Consider the following 16,913-nt stretch of genomic DNA (forward strand, 5'->3'; position numbering starts at 1 on the left):
TTTCTATCCGATGATGCCTGAGAGCCCCAGTGGTCAGACCCCACACATTCAACTAGTTACTATCTATCCTGTGGATAGGGGAAAAGTTATTTTTCACTGGAGATCTCCTTTAATATAGTACCTTATAAAGGAAATATTCTTCCATTGTTAAAATAGTTCTCAGAAAAATTTCTCTTCATAATATTGGTGAGAGAACTTTGTCTCCATATAAAATTTGAGTCATATCAAGGTAGAACAGGGCTTACTACTTAGCTTGTAGATGTTGCAAGTGTGAAACTTGTGATTGGTGCTTAAACACTATTGGCTCTATTTCTGTATCACTTATTAAATCTATGAATGTTGTTTTAAACAAATCAAAACAAATAGTCCAAAATGCTCGACACTGCCTGGGTACCTATCTGCTTTACAAGGGCAGAACAATAAAAAAAATAGGATGAAGATCAGGGCTGCTTTATATATGATTAAATATTAAAAGATTCTGTGCTATATAGTACAAGAATGCTTTTAGATGAGTTTCAAGCTCATGGCTCTTGATCACTAAATAGCTTACAACTAACATCAATACCATTTTAAAACCAATATCCACCTATCCAGCTAAGCTTTTTAACTAAGTCTTAAATGATGTTAAAGAAACAGTGTACTTTTTGTATCTGTTAAACAAATACACATAAACACTGCATAGGAGCAACATCAAAACATACATTGTGTAAATACACGATATTAAAAACTTTTCAATTGTAGTAATATTCTAACATCTCGCACGTTAACATAAACAGAATCAGGAAAAATTTAGAGAAATCAGTACTAAACATAGATTCAATGACAAACAAATGTATACTACTGGAAAAAGAAGCGCTAGTAAATGTTTAAGAGGTCGCTCCTAAAGTTAATCACTTTTTGTAATGAAGAATCAAGACACAAAATCCAAAAGGCTTCACGGTTCAGTAAGAGTTGCCGCCAATGGCCTCCTCATACAGGCTGTTTGACCTTTCAAAAAAGGTAAGTGAACCATTATGGAGATACAGTCATATATTTCACCTCTTCTGCAAGCTCACCTAGCCCTGGTAGGTACACCTGTGGAACAAATGGTGCCCTAATGGGTCAAGTGAATGACAAATGAATGCATTAAGTGTTCTTGACATTGTTATAAAGAAAGGCAACAACCTCAACTCTGATGTAACCAAGGTCTCCAACTTAATGTCCAACAATAGATATGGTATTCATCATAACTGCCTATAAATCATAAATTGAGAAGGCTGGTTTTAATATATCCAAACAAGTTCTTAATGGGAAATACATTGCAATCCCACTCCAACAGGAGGTCATCAATGTAACGTGTGTACCTCATTATAAAGTCCCTAAAAGGATTTTGTGTGAAAGCCAACAGAGCTCTCGTGCCACCTAGCCTTAAACACATAGCCATGGTGGGGGATAACTTGGACCCAATGGAAGCACCCTCTTCCTGAGAGAGAACATATAAAATAGAAAGAATTGTGACTCAAGAAGATTGAACAGTCAAAATAATATATTCTTTAAGATGTTTATCATGTGTGCTATACTTTCTTAGTTGAAAAGCAACCACTTAACATGCCAAATGATAAAGTACACAGGAATAAAGTCTTTCAAAGTCACTTGTTAGCCAGCAGAATTTGTTTTGCCATTTAAAATCATGAAATATTTTAACCCCTTAAGGACCAAGGACGTACCGGTACGTCCTTGGTCCTGCTCTCCCGATATAACGCGGGGTTACACAATAACCCCGTGTCATATCACGGCGGGCCCGGCGTCATAGTGAAACCGGGACCCGCCTCTAATAGCGCGCAGCGCCGATCGCGGCGCAGCGCGCTATTAACCCTTTAGCTGCGCGCTCAGAGCTGAGCCACGCGGCTAAAAGTGAAAGTGAAAGTGGCCGGCTAGCTCAGTCGAGCTGTTCGGGATAGCCGCGGCTAATCGCGGCATCCCGAACAGCTGACAGGACAGCGGGAGGGCCCCTACCTGCCTCCTCGCCGTCCGATCGCCGAATGACTGCTCAGTGCCTGAGATCCAGGCATGAGCAGTCATGCGGCAGAATCGTTGATCACTGGTCTCTTATGAGAAACCAGTGATCAATGAAGAAGATCAGTGTGTGCAGTGTTATAGGTCCCTATGGGACCTATAACACTGCAAAAAAAAAGTGAATAATGATCATTTAACTCCTCCCCTATTAAAAGTTTGAATCACCCCCCTTTTCCAATAAAAAAAAACACAGTGTAAATAAAAATAAAAATAAACATATATGGTATCACCGCGTGCGGAAATGTCCGAATTATAAAAATATATCATTAATTAAACCGCTCGGTCAATGGCGTGCGCTCAAAAAAATTCCAAAGTCCAAAATAGTGCATTTTTGGTCACTTTTTATATCATTTAAAAATGAATAAAAAGCGATCAATAAATCCTATCAATGCAAAAATGGTACCGTTAAAAACTTCAGATCACGGCGCAAGAAAATGAGCCCTCATATCGCCCCATACACGGAAAAATAAAAAAGTTATAGGGTTCAGTAGATGACAATTTTAAACGTATTAATTTTCCTGCATGTAGTTATGATTTTTTCCAGAAGTCCGACAAAATCAAACCTATATAAGTAGGGTATCATTTTAATCGTATGGACGTACAGAATAAAGATAAGGTGTCATTTTTACCGAAAAATGTACTACGTAGAAACGGAAGCACCCAAAAGTTACAAAACTGCGTTTTTTTTTAAAATTTTGTCGCACAATGATTTTTTTTTCCATTTCACCGTAGATTTTTGGGCAAAATGACTGTCGTCATTACAAAGTAGAATTGGTGGCGCAAAAAATAAGCCATCATATTGATTTTTAGGTGCAAAATTGAAAGAGTTATGATTTTTTAAAGGCAAGGAGCAAAAAACGAAAATGCAAAAACGGAAAAAACCCCAGTCCTTAAGGGGTTAAGGACTTTTCTACTATAACAAATTAATCTAAGAACCAAGAAGCCATCAACCCAGGCACTGAGTGCCTCATTGAAGCACTCAATGCCTGTGGTGATCGTCCTCAGATTTTGTGGGAATATACCTAAAGTATAATAGTCTGGCCAAGCAATGGAATATCGGTATATATTGGTATAGTTGGATGATGAGGAAAACGTGTCCAGACTGTCTATATGTGATTGCTCCAATATATAAATCTTATTGTAACAACCTAACCTATCTGTAAACCTGGAGGTAGGATCTCCTTGAAGCCTACAGTAGATATTAACAATTGTGCATTGGACAGCAGTTCCTTCTAACATTCAATATGTGTCACCTGGTCTGCATTTACATGATGAAGAATATAGTACAGTGGTCCCCCGACATACGATGGCCCCGACATTGATCTCTCAGAGGCCATCATATGTTGAAGGCAGCATCAACATATGATGCTTCTGTGTGTCGGGGCCATCACAAAAACAATGCTAACTGCTTCAGCTGCTGCTGGTCAGCTGTTTAATGTTCCCCATGTGCCCCGCTGAATGATACTTGCATGTCCCCGACGCTCCAACCGTCATTTCGCCGCTCCTCTGCTGCCGCTGCCTTGCACCGTCGCTCTCTGTCGGCGTCATCACATTGCACATTGCTACGTGATGATGGCGACGGAGAGCGACGGCGCAGGGCAGCAGCGAAATAGTGATACGGCATCAGAGGAGCATCCATGGTACGAATGCCTCAACATACGATGGTTTCAACAAATGATGGTCTGCCTGCAATCAATTACTATCATATGTTGAGGGACCACTGTATTGTTATCTAACTTTCTGAACATTAGATGATTGCCAAAAAACTGTTTCTATTTTATAGCAGATACATGGGACTGGCATATACACAATCCTTCCATATCTCAAAATGTAAACTATTACCAAGAGTAGGAAATTGCGTTGCAAATATTGTGCACAAAAATAGTGTCAAGAAGTCTAATATCTCCATGTAAACTTTCTGTCTATATAATTTACAAGGGCATATCAACATCAAAGAAGAGCATCCCTCTTTTAACACTGTGTACAACCCTGAAGGCAAAGCCCCTTGGCAGAACTGACATGTTCATAAATTGCTTACAGTAGATGGCATAAAGGAACAATGGTGTAGGGGAAATGTGTAATGAAAAGTGGTTTCCACCAGGATATAGGAGCTGGATCTGCACCAAAATCCATTATAGCTGTTATTAATATATGGCTTATTTTAAGGAGACAACCCTTTCGATATTCATTGCATATAGTTGTGTTTTGTTCATATGTCCTTCATATCTACTACTATATATATCTATATATATAAAACCCGTAATTAGTGTTGCTCACGTATATTCGCAATGCGAATTTTATTCGCGAATTCGCGAATATTCGCGAATACAGCACTATATATTCGTAATTACGAATATTCGTTTTTTGTTTTGTTTTTTTTTTCACAGTGATCATCCCTCTCTGCTTCCAGCTTGTGTGGTGTAAAGAAGGCCCTAATACTACTGTGTGCGCGAATTTTCGCATATGCGAAAATTTGCATATGCACATTTTCGTATATGCGAATTTTCGTTTATGCTAATTTTGTATATGCTAATTTTCGCATATGTTAATTTTCGCATCCGCGAATTTTTCGCTTAAACGAAAATAAAACGAGAATATTACGAATATGCGAATATTCGCGAATATATGACGAATATTCGTCCATATATTCGCGAATATTCGCAAATTCGAATATGGCCTATGCTGCTCAACACTACCCGTAATAAGCCTTTAAAGCTCTGTGACTCACCAACCATAAGGGTATGTTCACACTGAGGAATTGGAGAGGAATTTCCAGGAGTAATTCTGCTTGCTTTTTCCTCTCCAATTCATTCAGCAGTGAAAATCCCCATAGAGCTGTGCAGAATTTCTGCCCCTCAGCTCACACTGAGGAATTTCCTCAAGCAGAATTCTGACGAGGAAGTCTGTTCCGCTTGAAGAAAGAACATACTCTTTTTTTCAGGCGGAATCAGCGTCTTACTCCCATAGAGATCAATGTAAATTTTTTTTTCAGTCAGAATCATTTTCACGCAGAATTGGCGCAGAATTGTCGCGGAAATGACATGGAATTGTCGCGGAATTGTCGCGGAATTTCCACATGAATTCCGCTCGAATTCCGCACCAATTCTGCTCGAATTCCGCACGAAATTCCGCACGAAATCTCTGTGAGTTCTTGTGGAAAAGTAACAATATTTTGAGGCAGAAAATTTCTGCTTGATTTCCGCCCCAATTCCTCAGTGTGAACATACCCTAATAGAGGTTTCCAATGTCCTACGATTTAATATATAATCTCAGAATAGACTATTATTTTACATGGCGTCATGCTACCAATATAGGGATTATCCTTTGCCATTCTTCCGTGTCCTACATACTGTCTGAATTTCTCTGGAACATTAATTTTTGGCTGAAAACCTTCATACAGATTGCTCATATTACTCAAGCTCAGTCGAGCTCTTGACCTCTTATCCATGAATGACTATATCATTCTCATATAGAAGAAACGCAACCTTGTTTGATTACTTCTACTCTTAAATTCACACAGAAAAGACCATAAAGCCAAAACATCAATATTGCAAGAGTTACACCTCAAGCATATCTCAAGGATTGCATGATGGCATCTAAATGTCTGCGTTACTGTGCAATGCATGACTATGTATAATGTCTCAGAGGCAACACATTCTCCTTTAAGTAAAACTCCTACAGGGAAAAGTACTCCTATAAAATGGCAAAATCATGTCGTTGTGGGTTTCTTCATGGAATCAGATGCCCACCGAGAAAAAGTATAGACCCATAGATTTCTATGGCCACCATTATATGAATTTGAGTAACAGGGATCCATATGTGTTACAGGCAACAGGGCTAATAGTTGGATTACACAAATCACACAAACAATGGAAAATACCTTACATTACAACAACAAAAACTTACCATACATAAAAATACCTAAATTGGTAACCTTATTATTTTGTTTCTGAAATATGCCAGAGGCTATGACACTTAGTATTGTAAGGCAAACATACAAAATTCCTACACAGTCTATACTGTGGATCATGGTTATAGATTAAAATAGGTTTTAATGATATTAAACTCAAACAAGATTTTATAATTCATATTATCCATCCATATATGAGTGAAGAAGTTATTATTTGCCTTCCTATTGGTTTATTTATGACTTGTAACCTGTAAATAAATGCAGACCATATTTAACTGGTTTATATACTGTAATGTCTAAGCATCGATCTTGTACAATTAGGCAAATTTGCTACAATTTAGGCATAAAAAATAGACCTAAATTGTAGCTTTAATCATCAGCCCAGAGCTGGCATAGATGTCAGTGGGGGCGCAAAGGAGGCCCCAGGAGCTCCTGGATTTAAGGAGAGGCGAGCGACTCTGCATAGTCAGATGTGATCATGTGGTGGATCATATGAGACAACGGTCTACAAAAATTGATTTAAAAAGGCATAAAAATAACATGAACTGTGTAACTAATATCTCACCTGATTGGGATCATTACACCAGTCTGAGTTAGATAAGGGATTAGATCCCGCAGTTGGTTCAGTTAATTGAGGAACATTTTCAGTTTTACTTAATGTAAATCCTGGAATATCTGCTACAGGAGGGAAACAAGCCGGATAACAAGACCCCGGAGCTTCCGGTGGGGCCATCCGCACCTCCATGTATTTCAATGTGCCGTCTGAGTTCAGGTAAAGGGTTGGTTTGTACTGATCCATATAACTTGTAGAAAGGGATTTATCAGTAAAGCAGAATCCACACCCAGAATCATAATTCTTTCTAAGGCACCTGACAAGTAATATCGTAAATGTGACCAGAAAAACTGCACTAATGGCTACAAGGGAGACAATAAGATATAGAGTCAGGTCTGGAGTAGATTTGGCATTTGTAAGAAAGTCTTGAGATCTAGGACTTTCCTGAGCCACAGAGTCTAATATATTCACAATGATAGTAGCTGTAGTTGTCATAGAAGGTTCCCCATGGTCACTGACTACAATCACAAGTTGATGCTCCGTGTTCTCCGTCTCATGTAATCCTCGGAGAGTCCTGACTTCTCCTGTGTATTCAGAGATGTGGAATAAAGCAGGACTGGTAGACTGAACCAGACTATAGAGGAGCCAGGCATTGTGCCCAGAATCTACATCCACTGCAGACACCTTACTGACTAAGTAACCAGCACCAGCAGATCTGGGAATGGTCTCTTCAGCAATGGTCTCCCCTGTATTCTCTGGGTATAAGATAGTGGGAGAGTTGTCATTTGTATCCAGAATAAAGATGAAAACGGAAACATTGGAGGATAATTTTGGAGATCCGGAATCTTCCACTCTTGCTGTTATCTGCAGAACCTGGAATTGTTCATAGTCAAAAGACCTTTGTGCATAAATATTTCCGGTTTCGGAGTTAATGTAGACAAATGAAGAGACCGGAGAACCATGGATGTGGCTCTCAGCGATGGAGTAAATGAGGTTTGCATTAGCTCCCTCATCCGGATCTACAGCAGATACCGTACATAACAGTCTGCCCGCCTCATTGTTTTCTGCTATGAAGGCATTGTAGACATGGTGTAGAAATGCTGGAGGATTATCATTAACATCAGAGATATTAAGGCTGATTGTAATGTGGCTGCTGAGATATGGAGACCCCAGATCAGATGCCGTCAGTCTAATAGTATATTGTGAGTGCTTCTCCCTGTCCAGATGTCCACTAGTGACCAGAGCATAACGCTGGGACATGGGCTGGCATTTAAAGGGTAAACCTGGGGACATTACAAGCTTGGCTTCTCCATTTTTGCCTGAGTCTTTGTCTCTTATGGTAATGAAGCCCACTACAGTTCCTAAGGAGGCATTCTCGGGTATTTCATTATTTTTTGATATAAAAATTATTTCAGGAGTATTATCATTCACATCTTCTATTTCGATTTGGACACGACATCTACCCTCACGTTTTGGAGACCCTTTATCTATTGCTTTTATCAATAATTCATAAATTGATGACTCTTCAAAGTCCACCGCTCCCTTAACAAATACTTCACCCGTAACTGGATTTATATCGAGTATTTCCTTTGCTGCGTCTGAGGTATGTTGATCTATGGAATATGTAAATTCACTATTTATACCCTCATCTAAATCCGTAGCATTAAGTTTTAATATTACTGATTTTAAAGGTACATTCTCGGGTAAGTTCACTTTATAACGTGACTGATCAAATACTGGTGCATTATCATTGATATCTAATACTATGACTGTTATCTGAGTTGATCCGGATCTGGCTGGTTCTCCCCCATCTATTGCTGTGAGAATCAGCTTGTGCTCTGATTTTTCTTCTCTATCAAGAGTTTTTTCCAGCACTAATTCAGCAATGACGGATCCAGAATCTTTAGTTACAGACAATGAAAAATATGGATTGGGGTTTAGTCTGTACTGAGTGACACCATTAATACCTACATCAAGATCCCGTGCATTCTCTACAGGGAATTGTTCTCCTTGTATTGTTATTAGTTCTGTTATCTTTATAATCTGATTTGAAGATAAAAAAAATGGTGAATTATCATTAATATCCAGGATCTCTATCTCCAGGCTGTGCAGCTCCAGAGGGTTCTCAGCCACAACCTCTAAATGCAGTAAACAGCTCAGGCTGGACCCACACAGGCTCTCCCTATCAATCCTCTCATATACAACCAGAGCTCCATTCTTCTGCTCTATAGAGAAGAATCTGCTGCTTCCTTCTGACCCCAGACTCAGTCTCCTTCTCCTAATATCAGCCACATTCACCCCCAGATCCTGAGCCACATTCCCCACTACAGTCCCTGGATGAGACTCCTCAGCAATAGAATAACGCAGCTGCCCAGAGACCCAGCCCCAGCTACAAAGGAGAAGGGAGAAAGCTACTTGCCATTTCCAAGCCTTCACAAAGCTCTGATTGTCCATATCTTAAATCCTTCTTCTAAAATGTGTAGAAAATAATCATCATCCCATCAATCCAAGTGTGTGAGCAGCCAAAATAGAAATCCGAGGAAAGGGTAAATCCAGGTTTTCCTGCATTGAGATCATCCACAGGGCTCTCATCGGAGCAGCAGCTCTTCTTTGTGTGAGAAGAAAGATGGGAGGGTGAATCACTGAGCCAGGGGGAGGAGAGCGCACAGCTGACATGAGCACATCTCCTAAAGAATATCTGGATGACTTCTCTGCCCTCTCCTGGCCAAACGTAACAACTACAATATTGTTTAACTGCAGCATAATGCAAGGCCATAAAGGCAAAAAAAAAAGTGAAAATAAAAAATTGGTGTAAATGGATTATATAAATTAATAAGACGTTTAATAAATAGTTAAATTAAACATTCAAAATTAAACAATTACATTAAACAATCTGATAAATTGTAAGTAATTTCGACATTCTAAGGAATTGTTTTTTAGAGAATCACTTGATAACATGTAATATATTTCTGTATTATATTGTACCCTTAACCTTGATAAATGTACAGTAGTTAAACAAAGCCACTGTGATGCTATAAGATTGTGAGAAAGACTCTCTTTTCGGGGTGTAAAAAATGTATACATGTGCAAAAGTCTGAATTGTGAGTATAGTCTTTGGTTTAAAAAGAAAAAAAAACATAATATAACAAAGAAAATAAAGTTTTTCAGTGTTAACTGGTTTTAAAGGGGGGTTTAAAAGCAAGTATATCATATTATGGAATTCTAAGATAGAAGAGGGGATCTCATGGTCCGAGAAGAGAGTGATTACAAAGTGTTTGACCTTCTGGAGGATCTGTGCTGTATGGAATTACGCAGACATCTGACTGATTTAAGTGGACACTATAGTGAAGTGATCTCTACAATGTGAACCTCAAGATGTTGCAAAACTACTACTCCCACCATGCCTGGATGGCCAATGGTGGTCTGGGAATGCTTGGAGTACAGGACCACTGTTATAATGTAATATAAAATAAAGAGATATGAAATGGACCAGTGGTATTTTTAAAGTACAATATATCGATGAAGGGCAGCACTATAGCTTAGCGCTGTGTACCAACAGATTGAATTCTTTTGACTTGGATATTGCATTAGAAAGTCTCTTTCATAATGTTTAATTAAAAACATATTTTTCTGAAAAGACCATTATAACTGAGAATGTTGTAGGGAATGTTAGCAATATGTTGAAATTAGGAAATATGGGTTTAAGGAGTAAAAGTATGTTTAATCCGCTAAAGTCACAACATGCCGTTAAAACTTATGTGAACTTGGTTAAAAATAATATGGGGATTGTGATGAGGAATATTGCATAAGATAATGCCAGACTGTAAAACAATCCATCTGTAAGAGAGAAAAGCTCTACCTGATATCAGACAGAACAATCGCAATTAAGCCAGTTGACAAGAGTCGTTACATTATTATAATGGACTCCAACAATCTATTAAAAAAAATGTAAAAAATAATTTCATGTCAGCTGTCTGATTTAGATACGTATGAGCCTTTATCTAGTTATTATTTATTTTTATTTTATTCATTTATATAGCGCCTACAGATTCCGCAGCGCTTACAATCTACAGACCATTACCATGTATTAGAAAACATATTTTTGACACAGTCATGGAACATCATACCAGGGTACAACTGATCCTAAGATGAAAGAATATCTTGTTAATGAAACACCTTACCAAAGATACATAAAAATCTTAGCAATCCCTCTGAACACCCCTCTGTGGTATCAGTAGATTCTGTAATATCACAAAGAAAACTGCAGAGTTTCTACTGGACACATCAGAGTTTCTGGGAATTTTTTCCAAGATACATACAATCACTAATGAAAACTGACTTGTTACCATTGATGTAACAAGTCATTACACTTCAATAGAACATACCAAAGGCATTGAAGTGGTTAAATGGTTCTTAGGACACAGTTAATGCACAGACGACTAAAATACTTTTTTCTTGGATTTATTGCACATTTTTCTTTATCATATGGTGGCCCAGTACGGATTGGTGTTTCCCCGTACACTTCTTCTGCCCTGTCAGGCAGAGTCTCTGTATGTCCCCAGCGCCCCCTGCAGTGTTATCCCCTATGTACATATGTTATATGTTAAAAGTGTAATGTTTTTTTAATTACTGTGACCTTGTGATTATTACCCAGGAGGCACTAGTGACAGGGTGAGCCCCCAACTGACCTATGGGCTCCTTGCACAGCCCCCCTATATAACCAGGAGAGGGGCTGCAATCACTCTATTAGCTCATTGCTATTCCTGCTGTGGTCCAGTGCAGTCGTCTCAGTGTGCGTCCGGAGCATTGGAGGCCTCAAGCCAAAAGTCTGCAGCCACAGGTCAGCTCAAGTAAGCTCAAAGTCATCCTCTTGTCAATTCTCAAGTCAGTCAAGTCAAGTCTTCTATATAGTCACTGTGGCCTGCACTAAAGTGTCTCTACATACTGCAAGTCCCAGCAAACCTGTGAGGTCCCCTCATGTCACTGGTCACCTCCTTGGTCTATTGGCTGTACTGCATAGACTGTGTCATCTGTCTACCCTCAGTAAAGTTACTGTTGTCCGTAACTTGGCATAGATGTCTTCATTGCCCCCATGCCTAGCCCAGGTCCAGCGTTATTACCTTCGGATGGTTAAGGCTAAACCCACTCTAGTGTCATGACAAGAAGGGGTTAATAACATCTGCCCCTTGGGTTATAACATCTACCCTGCATTGCACCCCGCTATACCACATCACAATTACTTCCTATGTAAGAACAAATTTCTATTTACACAAGAGAGGATTGTCGATAGGGGCCTATACCCTACCACTTAGAAAACAGAGGTCATATAATTTAAAACTTTTACTTTTCTTCCCACAGATCTAAAACATGCTTACGCAAATTAACTAGCTCAATGGAGCCTGCACTGTCATAATTAAATAATAGAAAAATCTATACCGCTATTTCTGTGCCAGTCCCCTGCTATGCTGCACTTCCTTGTGACACTTCTGTGTCGCACAAAGACCTTCCCAACCAGCCAATCATTTGCCCACAGCAATGTCCACCACAGCCACTAATTGGTTGAGCAGGAAGTTCCTTATGCAACACAGAAACAAGGAAGTGCAGCATGGCAGAAAATCAACACTGAGCACATAGTTTTTGTTAAATTTAACTACTCCGTGAGTACAGTTAAAAAGAAAAAAAAAATGTCCAAAATGCCAAACTAACCATCTTATAATATAGCAAGACATCAGTTACATTGATATGTATAAATTAACGGATCTATTTCACAGTGTATTATTATTATTGTTATGATTTTTTAAACCATAAGGGTGTGTGTGTATGAGAGTGTATGTGTGAACACACTGTATATAGATCTATATCAATATGTATGTCTGCCTTGTTTATGTGTGTGTGTGTATAGGTGGGTTTACACCTGTGCTAAATTGGACATATTTAGAAATATGTTTTTAAATTATTTGATGAAATATTGAAGTTTTATTGAAGTGGGTCGGTATATGTTTTCTCTTACAAAATTGCCACATTTTTTAAACTGTCTAGAAGAACAGTACACACATGCGCCTTACTAAAATATGGCATTAGATTGAATAACACAAAAGATATGTTAAATTAATATCTTATGATGCAATCATTTGCTATAATGGCGTACTTTATTTTTGTGTTTAGTCAAAATCCTTCACAAAGTGTGGAGCTACACAGCCGCCATGTGCTTCCAGTTAGGAGAGTGACTAGTAGAGGTAATGTCCGGCACATGCACTGTTCACATCATGCACAAGTAGACAGCTGCATCTTGAACCACACCTGAAGCCCAAACACTAGTGGTGCTCAGTCTAAAGTAGGAATGCAATCCAGTGAGACAATAGATGACAGAAGTGACACTTACCATAAGGGTCTTTTCAAATTCTGTAGTGCAAACAGACAAGGGCCGGTAGAAGTGGGAAAGCAGGGGTGTCCGGGACAGACAGTTTTGCACGTATACTACATGCTTCCTTTAGTCCAAGCCTTCTCATTTCTACCTGCCTTTGTCTGTATGCCCTGCAGAATTTGAATAAAGAAGACCCTCTTGGTGAGTGCCATCTCTGTCATCTATTGTCTCACATGATTGTTTTTATTTAGGCTCTGTAAGGTAGCGGATAATTTCGACAATGGCAATATCCTCCCCTTGTCAGCAATGCTTCATAGTTATGGCTTCCACAATGTTTTTTTCTCTTAGGCTGGCACAGAATTAAACAGTTAAAAAATGCAATCGGAGGCATATACTGTTACGAAGCCATGATATTACCTTGTAATTGAGGCCTTACTTTAATTTGCCTTTTGCATTTGCACCACAAGCTTTTTACAGATATCTAGGTTTACCACATAAGGTCCAATCGCTACAAACATTACGAAATGATCACAGAGTCCCAAGATCAATACACATAATTTTGGAGACACTGCATACCCTTTAAACATTCCTATGAACTAAAACTTCACGGACTACAGTATTAACAATTACTACACCAAAGACCTGCAAACCTAGTCACACATCCAAAAATCTATATCCAAAGCATACCAACTGATACAAAAATTAATAAATATCAATGAGTAACAAAACATAATGTAAAAAATATAACTTTGGGCATCAAAACGAGACGTATGACTGTTCAACTAAATTAAAATATGGTCAATGTCTGAGGGCAACAATTACTAAACTGCAGAAAATATAGATTCATATATATATATATATATATATATATATATATATATATATATAACATAAAGCCAAAAAAAAGGTATACATTTTATGATATAAACTGTACAAGAAAACACTCAATCATGTACAGTAAAAGATATGACTCATAAAACAGATCTCACCTGGTTAGATTCATTACACCAGCTGGAATCAGAAATATGTGTTGGTTCTCTGACCATATCTGTTATCTGAGTTTTAGGTAATGTAGAATGTTGGATATCTGTTACAGGGGGGAAACAAGCCGGATAACAAGACCCAGGAGCTTCCGATGGGGCCATCCGCACCTCCATGTATTTCAATGTGCCATCGGAGTTCAGGTAAAGGGTTGGTTTGTACTGATCCATATAGCTTGTAGAAAGGGATTTGTCAGTAAAGCAGAATCCACACCCAGAATCATAATTCTTTCTAAGGCACCTGACAAGCAATATAGCAAATGTGACCAGAAAAACAACACTGATGGCTACAAGGGAGACAATAAGATATAGAGTCAGGTCTGGAGTAGATTTGGCATTTGTAAGGAAGTCTTGAGATCTAGGACTTTCCTGAGCCACAGAGTCTAATATATTCACAATGATAGTAGCTGTAGTTGTCATAGAAGGTTCCCCATGGTCACTGACTACAATCACAAGTCGATGCTCCGTGTTCTCTATCTCATGTAATCCTCGGAGAGTCCTGACTTCTCCTGTGTATTCAGAGATGTGGAATAAAGCAGGACTGGTAGACTGAACCAGACTATAGAGGAGCCAGGCATTGTGCCCAGAATCTACATCCACTGCAGACACCTTACTGACTAAGTAACCAGCACCAGCAGATCTGGGAATGGTCTCTTCAGCAATGGTCTCCCCTGTATTCTCTGGGTATAAGATAGTGGGAGAGTTGTCATTTGTATCCAGAATAAAGATGAAGACAGAAACATTGGAGGATAATTTTGGAGATCCGGAATCTTCCACTCTTGCTGTGATCTGCAGAACCTGGAATTGTTCATAATCAAAAGACCTTTGTGCATAAATATTTCCGGTGTCGGAGTTAATGTAGACAAATGAAGAGACCGGAGAACCATGGATGTGGCTCTCAGCGATGGAGTAAATGAGGTTTGCATTAGCTCCCTCATCCGGATCTACAGCAGATACCGTACATAACATTCTGCCCGCCTCATTGTTTTCTGCTATGAAGGCATTGTAGACATGGTGTAGAAATGCTGGAGGATTATCATTAACATCAGAGATATTAAGGCTGATTGTAATGTGGCCGCTGAGAGATGGAGACCCCAGATCAGATGCCGTCAGTCTAATAGCATATTGTGAGAGCTTCTCCCTGTCCAGATGTCCACTAGTGACCAGAGCATAACGCTGGGACATGGGCTGGCATTTAAAGGGTAAACCTGGTGATATATCTAACTTTACTTCTCCATTCTTACCAGAATCCTTGTCCCTGACTGTGATGAGCCCAACAACAAATCCTATGGGGGCATTTTCTGAAACCTCATTATTTTTAGATATAAAACTAATTTCCGGGGTGTTATCATTTACATCTTGTATTTCAACTTGGACAACACTTCGCCCTTCTAATCTAGGTGACCCTTTATCTACTGCTGTGATAAACAGTTCGAACACGTTGGAACCTTCATAATCCACAATGCCCTTATTGAATATTTCCCCTGTTGTAGGGTTTATATCAAATGTTTCCTTTGCAGCTTCTAATGTGCGATGGTCCAAGGAAAAGACAAATTCACTGTTTACACCTTCATCAAGATCTGTAGCATTGACTTTTAAAATGGTCGTTTTCAATGGGATATTTTCTAGGACACTAACCTTATATAAAGGATGATCAAACATAGGTGCATTATCATTAATATCTATCACAATGACAGTGATCTGAGTAGATCCGGATCTGGCCGGTTCTCCCCCATCGATAGCTGTGAGAATTAACTTGTGCTCTGCTTTCTCTTCTCTATCTAGAATTTTTTCCAAGACTAATTCAGCAATGAGGGTTCCATCCTTACGTGTTTTAACAGACAATGAAAAATATGGATTTGCTTTCAATGTGTATTTACTAACACTATTAACTCCTACATCTAAATCTTGTGCATTGTTTATAGGGAAATGCTCACCAGGACTGGTTACAAGTTCTGTAATTTTTAATATCTGATTAGAGTTTGTAAATATTGGTGAATTATCATTAATATCAAGAATGTCTATCTCCAGACTGTGCAGCTCCAGAGGGTTCTCAGCCACAACCTCTAAATGCAGTAAACAGCTCAGGCTGGACCCACACAGGCTCTCCCTATCAATCCTCTCATATACAGCCAGAGCTCCATTCTTCTGCTCTATAGAGAAGAATCTGCTGCTTCCTTCTGACCCCAGACTCAGTCTCCTTCTCCTAATATCAGCCACATTCACCCCCAGATCCTGAGCCACATTCCCCACTACAGTCCCTGGATGAGACTCCTCAGCAATAGAATAACGCAGCTGCCCAGAGACCCAGCCCCAGCTACAAAGGAGAAGGGAGAAAGCTACTTGCCATTTCCAAGCCTTCACAAAGCTCTGATTGTCCATATCTTAAATCCTTCTTCTAAAATGTGTAGCAAATAATCATTATCCCATCAATCCAAGTGTGTGAGCAGCCAAAATATAAATCCGAGGAAAGGGTAAATCCTGGTTTTCCTGCATTGAGATCATCCACAGGGCTCTCATCGGAGCAGCAGCTCTTCTTTGTGTGAGAAGAAAGATGGGAGGGTGAATCACTGAGCCAGGGGGAGGAGAGCGCACAGCTGACATGAGTGGCTGAAACTGCTGTAGCTGTGATATTAGGATGACGTGTCTGCCCTCTTCTGGTCAACCCTATTTATTACGTTGATACAACATTATATTTTTCTATTGTGGACAGAAGTTTTATGCCATTTAGAACTAGATTTTGAAAGTAAATCCCTCATAAAGAAACATGCCCTATCTTATTTTCAGGACCTTGGTCTGCAATGTAGTTTACTACACATTTAAATTATATTCGCAACCTGCAAAGTCAACAAAAACTTTAGGATTTCCTAAATAATAATATTCTAACTATAATAACTATATAATAGTTCATGTATAAATTATGGTGGTAGATTTACATAAAATTTATAGAAAAAAATATTAAAAGTTTATAAGTTCATAAATAAAATACTA

At 38.9% G+C, this 16,913-nt stretch overlaps 2 protein-coding genes across 43 annotated transcripts in view; both read right to left on the reverse strand.

The window, feature by feature from the left end:
- LOC130267390 (protocadherin gamma-C5-like) overlaps positions 1-16,913 on the reverse strand; it is a 571,493-nt gene that overhangs the window by 114,097 nt on the left and 440,483 nt on the right. Inside the window, exon 1 of one of the 42 annotated variants that reach the window (XM_056517114.1) lies at positions 13,872-16,448. The exons of the other annotated variants lie outside the window; for them this stretch is intronic. Within the exon in view, the coding sequence (XP_056373089.1) occupies positions 13,872-16,304 (2,433 nt within the window). The 5' untranslated portion in view covers positions 16,305-16,448. Of the gene's footprint in view, positions 1-13,871; positions 16,449-16,913 lie in introns of those variants that run through there. 42 annotated transcript variants of the gene reach the window in all.
- Positions 6,519-9,126, reverse strand: LOC130366641 (protocadherin gamma-C5-like). The gene has a single exon (XM_056568961.1). The coding sequence runs from the start codon at positions 8,970-8,972 to the stop codon at positions 6,519-6,521; it is 2,454 nt and encodes an 817-aa protein (XP_056424936.1). The 5' UTR covers positions 8,973-9,126.

The sequence above is a fragment of the Hyla sarda genome, chromosome 4 (assembly GCF_029499605.1).
Source record: "Hyla sarda isolate aHylSar1 chromosome 4, aHylSar1.hap1, whole genome shotgun sequence".
Lineage (NCBI taxonomy): Eukaryota > Metazoa > Chordata > Amphibia > Anura > Hylidae > Hyla > Hyla sarda.